Source organism: Mustela nigripes, chromosome 6, assembly GCF_022355385.1.
Source record: "Mustela nigripes isolate SB6536 chromosome 6, MUSNIG.SB6536, whole genome shotgun sequence".
Taxonomy (NCBI): Eukaryota; Metazoa; Chordata; class Mammalia; order Carnivora; family Mustelidae; genus Mustela; species Mustela nigripes.
Window position 1 is genome coordinate 45,653,661 of NC_081562.1, and position 10,462 is coordinate 45,664,122.

The 10,462-nt window shown below is 38.5% G+C and overlaps 1 protein-coding gene across 1 annotated transcript in view; it reads right to left on the reverse strand.

Annotated features, from left to right (window-relative positions):
- RAB21 (RAB21, member RAS oncogene family) overlaps positions 1–10,416 on the reverse strand; it is a 36,678-nt gene extending 26,262 nt beyond the window's left edge. Inside the window, exon 1 of the mRNA XM_059402458.1 lies at positions 9,997–10,416. Within this exon, the coding sequence (XP_059258441.1) occupies positions 9,997–10,152 (156 nt within the window). The 5' untranslated portion in view covers positions 10,153–10,416. The remainder of the gene's footprint in view (positions 1–9,996) is intronic.
- Positions 10,417–10,462: the final 46 nt, after the last annotated feature.

Consider the following 10,462-nt stretch of genomic DNA (forward strand, 5'->3'; position numbering starts at 1 on the left):
TTATTAGTTGTATAATCTACTTGAATTCAACCACTTTCATGGTTTCAATATCAATGCTATATAAAGAAACTCAAAATCTGAGTCCTATCCAAATACTTAATAGGTAGGTCAACTTAGATGTCTCTTTTCTCTCAAATATATTTAAAATTAAACTGACCTTCCTTCCAAAATTGGCCTTCCATTCCAACTTTAGTATTTTGATAACATTCTCCAAGTCACCAAGGTTTAGAATCTTACAAATATCATCATTGAATATTCTTCCTCCCCTGACATTCCACATTCCAAAAAAAACCTACCAAGGCTTGTCTTCACACTTCCTCTGGAGTTCTCAGATGATCAATCTCATATTATTATACCACCTTTGGTCTCACCTCACACACACTGTAGTCAACATGCCAAATTATCTTTCTAAAGCCTCCATGATTAAGGAAAAAAAATCTTACCATAACTCACTGAAAGATTCTAGTAAAGTATCATTTTTGACAAAATTGCTTGAACTACATTTCTGCTGGTAGCTAATATCTAAATAATCTTTTTGTTATGAGATTTGTGGGGAGTTCTCAGTAGAGAGGAATGAACTAGAGCTGATAAAGCTCCACCATATCCTTTTTTACCATCACCTTGGAAACTTACCACCACCTTCCTGTGTGAGTTTAAGAAACGGTGTTAAGTCTCCCCTATTGAACCACAGATATACAATCTTATGGAGAGATGCTCATCAGTGTTGATTATAAAGAAAAAAGAAATAACCTAAGTGTCCCTTAATAGGCAATTTTGAAAAGGTACACAAATATAGCCCATTCATATAATTAAACTCTCTACTTCGATTTCAACTACTGTTACTATACTAGTTAACAGTTACTGAATGCTTACCTTCCATCAAGTACCACGCTGAGCACTTTTTACATCATTCACAAGCTTCTCATTTATAAAAGTTAGGGAACCCTCATCTACAAGCAAAAATCTACCTTTGTATTCAAGGACCTAAACAATTGTCCACAACTCTTCCTATGATAGCTTCCAGAATCTCTCCACTTACTCTCCAACTTACATGGTTTATACACATACCTCAAATTCTACTTGTTCATAAAATCTCCCTCTAATTTGGATGTATTCTCTTCTCTCTCTTTGAATCTCATCTATCCAAGTTCAGTTCATTACCCATACTCTTCCTCCTCGAATTTTTAGAAGATTTCTCGTACCACTCATACAACCCACACTGACTTGCTCTATCCTGAAGAATGACAGGAAACCCAATCTTTAACAAACAGCATATAGTGCCTTGCTTACATCCTAAGTTTTCTTTTCATGAATGTAAGTCTTCTGTCAAGTAGATTGCATATTTTTATTTAACATGTTCACCATGCTTACAATGAAATGGGCAGTATTCTAAAAAGCTTTCCAATATTAACTCATTAAATTGTCACAGTACACTAAGAAACAACTGTCCAAATATTAAAGATGTGCAAACCTAGACACAGGAAGGGTATCTTGCCTATAGTCACATAGTAACTTACACAGTGGGATCTGAAATCCAAGCAGTCTGGCTTCAGACACGACTCATAACTACTACGCTATGGTATCTTCCACACTGAGATCTGAAATAATACTTTTCTCATGGAAAAAGCAGGAGGAGCCAGTGCTGACACACAAATATTGTTACTGTAGATATAGGTATCTACAATGTGCCTGGGATAATCCGTGCAGGTAAAACTCAATTTATGCAAGGGATGTACTAAAAGTTTCCTTATAAACCAAAATTATTTTAATTCAAATATTTGATATACAAGGATCCCTATCTTTTTTTTTCTCCTTCATAATGAAATACTTAAGTCCCGTGATATGGAAAGATTCCTAGTGTAATATAAACTGTCCCATTTTATATATATTCTATGTCTTTAATATGTTACAGGTATTTTCTTAAAGAACAAATATGTTTTGGGGCACCTGGGTGGCTCAACGGGTTAAGCCTTTGCCTTCAGCTCAAGTCATGATCTCAGGGTCCTGAGATCAAGCCCCACATCAGGCTCTCTACTCAGCAGGGAGCCTGCTTCCCCCTGCCCCCTCGCCTGCTTGTGATCTGTCAAATAAATAAAATCTTAAAAAAAAAAAAAAGAACAAATATGTCTTAAAAACAAATACAATTATATGTAAGAATAAAGCTGAAAGATTTTATGTAAAATCAAGATAGGAGTAAATGACCAAAAGGCTGGCATTCATCTTATCTTTTTTTACCACCTCTATGAGGCATACTTAATTTGGATAGACTACCAAGATATCACTTATAGTTATACTAAACCTGAGACAGGGGCTCTTAATTGTTATGTGAGAGTGAGAAGGAGGACACTGACTTCTTTTGAGAATCTAATGAGAGCCATGAACTGATTTACTCGCAAGAAAACTGCTCATATGCACATACCAAAAACAATTCCACACACTTACCCCAGGGATTTATAAATCCCTGGCAACTCTCAGTGAAGAATTCCCAGTCTATATGGACTCTGAAAAACAATCTGAAGGTTTTGAAGGGGCAGGGGGTGGGAGGTCGGGGTACCAGGTGGTGGGTATTATAGAGGGCACAGACTGCATGGAGCACTGGGTGTGGTGCAAAAACAATGAATACTGTTATGCTGAAAAAAAAAAAAAAAGAATTCCCAGTCTAGAAAGGGGAGGGGAAAGCAGCATTACAGTATCAATTTAAAAGGTTCTAGAAATATAGGAAGAAAAAAAAATAGTACATCCTGTGTGCCAAACACTGTGCTAGACTTTCTCTTTTAATCTTTTTAACAACCCTGTGAGGTAGCTAACTAGTCCTGTTTTACAATTGTGAACCTGAGATTTAAAGATATACAGAGACTCACTCAAGGTCAGACAACTCAGGTGTTGCAGGGGGTAGAAGACTGTCTGACTCCACAGTGCTTTTTCTACTGCATAAAGCTTTTTGTTCTAGAACACATTCTTAACATGGCATTCGTCCACATGGACACTAGGTGTTCCTGGAAACCAACTCAACTCCCAAAAATATATTCTCAGGGTAGGGCAATGGCAGATCTCCCACCTTATTCCCCTAAACCCTAAGTTACAGGCCAGTACTTATAATTCCAATGACTTCATCTTCCAAACTTTAGAAGTATTAACAAATCAGTAATCTCATTAGCTGAGGCCAACATCTGTTATCTGCACAAGATGCGTAGTTACCCAACGTCTTACCTAAAAGCATAGTGGTAACTATTTAAAAATCTCTATTAAGAAAAAGAATATAGGAAATAATAAGAAAAAATATATCTGCCAAATGAAAGTCTTTTCATAACTTGTTTAATCAATTTTGTCGTATTTGTTGTTGCTATTAGCCAGATCCACTTGCTGCACTTGCTAACCACTGGCAAAGCAATATACCTAAAGCAGCAAAGTAAATGAGTTGTAGACAAAGACTTTTCTGTTTTTATCTAGTATCTTTTAAGTTCAACAGACTTTCATTAATAAGTGTCTGGGTGTATACATAAAAACTGAACACTGACATTATTTTTGCTATAATCACTAACATTGTTTCAGACTTAAGTATTTAAAGTATCTATTACTACTTTATTAACACATAAAAGGAATCAGGTAATTTATAAATTAGTCTAAACTAAACTGGATTGCTATAGTGGCAATCATGTCCCAATATACAAATGTAACAAATTTACATATTATATACCTTAAATTTACACAATGTTGTATGTCAAATATATTTCAATAAAAAAAGGAAACTGAGTGCTTGAATACTTCAACATTTCTTGTCCTTAGTTTCCATAAAGTACAAGGATTATAATCAGTTTAGAGTTCAATACTTTGAAAATAAGAGCCAAAAAGTTATTTCAGAGAAGTAGCTCAAAACCCAAAGAAGACAATGGCAATCAGACATGGAATACTTATATATAAGAAATTTAAAACAATTCAGAAAACCTCTTTTCTTAAAAAAAAAAAAAAATTACCCACCCTTCTATAGCACACATGTATCTAGAAACATACCAAGAAGGGGGGGTGTGGAGATTTTATAAAGATATATATATTTTTTTAATTTTTTATTTTTTTATAAACTATACATTTTTATCCCCTGGGGTACAGGTATGTGAATTGCCAGGTTTACACACTTCACAGCACTCACCATAGCACATATCCTCTAAAGATGTATTTTTATAAAGTGTATTTTATAAAGATGATGTGAATGAATTGACCGTTCAACACTGATATGACTTCCAGAACTATTTGGAAGATATTCCAGACATTCAAAACACTAATCTTACAAATAAGGAAACCAAGATTTCTAGACCAGAGACTAAGATGACAGGTATAAAAAAGCAACTGCTAGACCCTGAATGCCAAGTGCTGTTCAGAAGGTTAAGGTACATTGGGGTGGAGGTGGGGGGCAGTAGACTTAGCTTAAGAAAAGATGGTAAACCATTACTCTTTGTGGGACCTTGGAAATTTAACACAAATCTTAATTTCCTCATTTGCCAAACTATCAGGATACTATCTGTCCAGCCAATCTTAAAGCACGGCTTTGCTAATCAAATGACAGCTACCTACCCCAGACTACAGAAGGCCGATAAGGGGAACTCCAGCCAGAATTCAAAAAGGGAAAATGACTGAGGTTTTGATTATAAACATTACTTTTTATATAAGAGACTAGTGGAAAATGATAGAAAGCACTTAAATTAGAGTGCATGATCTTAGAATACTTTCATGTAAGGGGGAAAAATGGCATACAACTAAAGAAAATGAAATGATCACTCAAGAGCACAGACATAAACAGACATACCACAGATAAAAAGTGGTTACAATCGAAATGGCAAAAACATTTCAACTGATGGTTAAAGTACCTTACTCATCTTTATATTCCCCAACTATCATAATGTTTGGTGTTTAAGAGGTATGAAATAAACAATCATTGAATTTAATGGCTTAGGTAATCACGTAAGAAAGCATGGGGACTCTACAGAAGATCAAGTTTCCTGCGATAGGTAAAACATCTTGAGTTCTTAGCTCACCTACAAGATAACTTCATAATTATTAGTAACCGAGGAGAAGCTCTGAGAAAAGAGAGCAGTACTAAAACACCAAAGCATGGCCAATGTCACATAATTTCCTGTAATGTCAATCCCAGTCAAAACCCAAAAATGGATAATAAACACATATATATGTATATGTTCAGTAGTAATACATTTATATATACTTGTATACAAATAACACATTTACATATATATGTATAATTATATATAAAATTATAAGCAATTCTAAAATGTAGTGATCCTTTAGAGACAGCATGGGTTCTCAAAATAATTCATGTGAAATTAATCCCATTACCTTTTTGACAGAGTTAACATGAAGGAAACCAATACAGACTAAGCACCATCTATTCCTTCAACAGCAATCATTTGGTAAACAAACGTGCCAGGTACTGTGATAGATTTACCTATGCCGGTTCTCTATTTAACCAATATAAAAATCCAGTAAGTAAAGGGGTACCTCACTGGTTCATTCAATAAGCATGTGATTCTTGATCCCTGGGGTTTTAAGTTTGAGCCTCATGCCAGGTGTACAGATTACTTAAAAATAAAATCTTTAAAAAAAAAAATCCTGGGGGCGCCTGGGTGGCTCAGTGGGTTAAAGCCTCTGCCTTCAGCTCAGGTCATGATCCTAGGATCCTGGGATCGAGCCCCATGTCAGGTTCTCTGCTTAGCAGGAAGTCTGCTTCCTCCTCTCTCTCTCTCCACCTGCCTCTCTGCCTGTCAAATAAATAAAATCCTTAAAAAAAAAATCCTGTAAATAAAATCCTCTCATTTTATAGATCAAGAGCCAACTTACAAACATTAGAATAACCTGCCAAGGGGCGCCTGGGTGGCTCAGTGGGTTAAAACCTCTGCCTTCAGCTCAGGTCATGATCCCAGCGTCCTGGGATCAAGCCCCACATCGGGCTTTCTGCTCGGCGGGGAGCCTGCTTCCTCCTCTCTCTCTGCTTACTTGTAATCTCTGTCTGTCAAATAAATAAATAAAATATTAAAAAAAAAAAAAAAAAAAAAAGAATAACCTGCCAAGATCATGATGGCTATGAAGTAGGAGCCAAAATGCAAAACCAAGTCTAACTTCAAAGTCCTGTCTTTTTTTTTACCACATCCTATGCCTCCTATTGCAGAAACACAGTTTATCTTGTCTTCTGCAAGCATCTGACAAAACATCTCATGATATCCCCTGTGGGCAAAACTGATGTAGCTAGGGCAAAAAATCTAGGTTTATAAGGCTGGAATAACCATTTTCATTAAAGGCTTTGTGTCCACTATTTAATAGCCCATAGCAGTCAATTTTAAGCTGTTTTCTGATTTCATTATCATTAATATGTGTAACACTCCACTGTTTCTTACTCAAGAAGACAGACTATGGCCCGTGCATAGTCTGAAAAAGCCCCATGCTAAGATTCTGCACATCTAAAGAAAAATACACTTCGGGTCATGCATCACTAGACAATAATGAGACCTGCTGCAGAGCTTTGTACTTGGCCCACTGTCTCCCTTTTTCAGTCTTTATTAATGCCTGATGAGAACAATGAAGACATTCTTAGCAAATTTGCAGGTGAAAAGTTAAAATGAGTAGCTCATCTGGATATTAAAGAACATACCTTCTTCTTCTTTGCATGCCCAGAACCCAATCAAGGTCACATTTCTTGAATTACAAAATCAAACTTAAAAGGACATCAACAGGCTTTAACCACTGGAGGAAATCTATCAAAGCCAATTTTAATGGGTCAAATATATTAGGGACAAAAAAACTTAACCATAAAATCAGAGAAAAAAGAATTTGAGGGATGGAATGCCTTGGGGGAGGGCGGGGGGGGGGGGGGGAAGCAAGACTAAGACAGCAAGCCCAATATTAATCAATGTAACAGCTGTCAATGTTACAATGTAACAAGCCCATAGAAACTTTCCTATTTCAGTGTTGTAAAAGGATTCTCAATAGGGAAGGTGATAGCCTGTCCTTTGCTCAGTTCAAACCACACTTGTCATCATTTCCACAGCTCAAAGAACCCCATTTTAAGGAAAGAGGACAATGATTAAATAATAAGTGTCTAGAAAAGATATCAAAATAGTGAAATGGGGGCACCTGGGTGGCTCAGTGGGTTAAAGCCTCTGCCTTCGGCTCCGGTCATGATCCCAAGAGTCCTGGGATGGAGCCCCACATCAGGCTCTCTGCTCGGCAGGGAGCCTGCTTCCTCCTTTCTCTCTGTCTGCCTGGCTCTCTGCCTACTTGTGATCTGTCAAGTAAATAAATAAAATCTTAAAAAAAAAAAAAAAACAGTGAAATGATTTAAAATGATGTCAGAGGAGATTCCTTTAGGAGAACCAGAGCTGTTTCCCAATAGACAAAATCAAGGGGTGTGATAGGGATCTTCAACTACCAGAAGGGATGTCCTGTGTGACCAAGATTCAGAGGACAGAACTCGGAATGGAAACTAAAAGGGAACAAATTTTGGCTTTATACACAGAAAAATTTACTGGAAATTAAAAATGTCCAAAATGAAGTGGGCCATATCAGGACATTGTGAGTTTTCTACTTTCTAGACCAGTTCACCTACCTCTAAGAGGAGATGAGACAAAAGTGGACAATCACTTGACTGAATTAAACAAAAAAGACTGAAAGAGTGAACCATAAACTACTTTAGGTTCCTCTCGGTATTATAAATCTTTGAAACAAGATTGCAAGAGAATATACTTTGCAAATCATAAAGTATGTTACAAAGATAGGTAAGAGGTAATTTTGTTGACAAAAAAAGAGGGACTCTTCATGTCTTCTGATCTGATCCATCATCTCCTCTCCATTTGGAAATTAGAAGCATACCAGGTTGTTTTATGGGTCACAGTTCTCTAAAAAAATTAAAATGAGATAAACTGATATATAAGAAAAAGTAAATACAATGCTTCCATATAGAGGTATGCAACAAAATCCTCAATTCTGTAATATAAACCAGATAGTTTGTGATGACAATCATGTAAATATTAAAATCAGGACTGCTATGTTTTTGATAACAAAAATCTACCATAACTTCATCCTCTCCAGTGTAGGCTGCAATAGTTTCTAATATTTAAAAATCTTTAGCCTGCTTTTAGCTTCAATGAGGTCTTTGAAATGTATAATGAAGGTGTAATTTTCAGGTTGTAGGACTATCTTAAAGAAGGAAGCACAATTACAATGATTTTCTCTTTTATCTTAGATCTCTAGCACAAATGTAACCACTAAAGGGGTGGTTTACCAATATCCAGAGGCAGTGCGGTTTACTTGCTCAAAATATTAAGTCAGATCTGCATTCAAATTTCAGCTTGGGCACCATGCAAGACTTGTGGCAATATGACTGCCAGCAAATTACTCAACTTAACCAAGCCTGTTTCCTTGCCTACAAAATAGGGCTAATAAAACTACTGACCTCATAGGCTGTTATAAAAATTAAATGACAGAAGAAAAAATGTTCAGCACAGTAAGAACTTACTAAATGTTAGCTATACTTTACCTAAATGAATTTCTAAGTTCCAAATAATCATAGGTATTTACCCTACAAATTTCCTTGATTTCACTAGCAACACTCAACAATAACAACTACTAAAATTGTAAGTGTTCTTGTTCAAGGATGTAAAAAAAAAAAAAAAAAGGGAGTTTCCTCATATTCATTTTTTCAGGTATTATGCTTTACATAAGAGAAGTAAAAACAGGAATAAAAATAGAACATGGAATCAGAGCATCTTTGTGAATTCTAGATTCAGTAGTTTAATAATAGCATCAAATATCAAATGTCACAACAATTAAAGGAGATTATGCATTCTATTAAATAGTCAGTAAGATCTATTGTGCAATTTGGACCAGTAATAAAGATGGAGAGCTTCCAATAGACCAGGTCCTAAGTGATTTTATGTATACTTGTCCTGACAAACCTATGAGCTAGAAACTATCATTATGGCCATTTCAACAGATAAAGAAAACCTAGGCACAGACAGGTTAATTAGCTTGCCCAAGATCACGCAGCTAGTTAAAAAGATGGAGATGGATAGAAACCTCGACAGTCAGGCTCAAAAGTCCATGCGACTTTACTACCTCTAACTAAATTGATGAAGTCAGATTAGCTGGATATTTTTCTTCTAACACGTGCAAACTGATTTCTTTGGGAGACGGAGGAGACTACACCTGCCTAAAAGGGCTGCTTTCACTCCCAATCAATGACTACACTTTAACACTTTCCCAGCTAACCATAAGATAACTTCAGAAGAAAGCCGGCCCTACACTACAACCAAAGAAAGCAAGTAGCAGCAGCAACTAAACTGTTAGTTTGGGGACCAACTGTTGGCTAGTAGTCACATGACGTTTCCATGTGCATGTGGATCGACCGACTTCACATAAGTCAGACTCACGCAGGCAGCAATGAAAATGTGTAACCCATAACCGGCAAGCGGTCATTTCAAAAAATCCTCCACAAATGACTGTTTTGCCAATCAGCATGTTACTTGAAGACAGGACAAAATGGAACTTGCGTAAACACTTAGTCATCAGTAAGCGCTGAAGTTACAAATCACCTAGTTCGCAAAATCAAATCCGCAGCTAAGTTCCTAATTCCGACAGAAAGAAAAAAGGGCTGACAGCCGGTGACGGTAGGGTGAAGGCACCTAGGGCCCAAGCGGAAGTGAATCAAAAGCGAAGATTAGCCAAGCGATATGGGGGACTCCACGATATGCGCAGCCACACGGGGGACTTTTGAGGGACCTTCCACTCCCTTCCCCAAAGCCTGTCCTAATGTCTGTCTACAGGATGCCCGACCCCGCGTTTCCCTAGGGCGAATTCAGAAAGGCAATTCGAAGACGGAGGTGACAGGCCTGAGATCTGTAAGCCGAGATCCAGCGGGCCATGGCAGCGAAGTCCTCACAGCCCCGAAGGGGTAGGGGCCCCAAGGCTCCACCTTCCACTCCCTGGGGCCCGCACCTGCAGAGTGGTGATGTGCTTGTCGTTGAACTTGTTCTCGCAGTAGCGCAGCACCAGCGACGTCTTTCCCACGCAGCCTTCCCCCAGCAGTACCACCTTGAACGAGTAGGCTCTACCCGCCGCCGCCGCCCCGCCGCCGCTGCCGGCCGCAGCCATCCCGTTTCCCGGCCGCCCGAGCCCTAGAGCTGCGCCGAGCACCCCACAGCCGCCGCAGCGCCTTCACAACCGCGGCCGGCGCAGGCCCCTCCGCACCGACCCGCCAACCCCAGCCGCTGCCTCTACTCCCGCCTCGGGGCGAAGCCTGAGAGGGCAGAGGAAAGTCCGAGAATGAAGGGCCCCCGCCACCACGTCAAACACCCGAGGAAAGGCGAAGAGCGCTCCCTCTCAGCCTCCCTCTAATGGCGTCTCCTTCCTCTTACGTCACACTTCGGGTCACGTGATCGCCGCGGTCGCGGGCGGCCCCTGG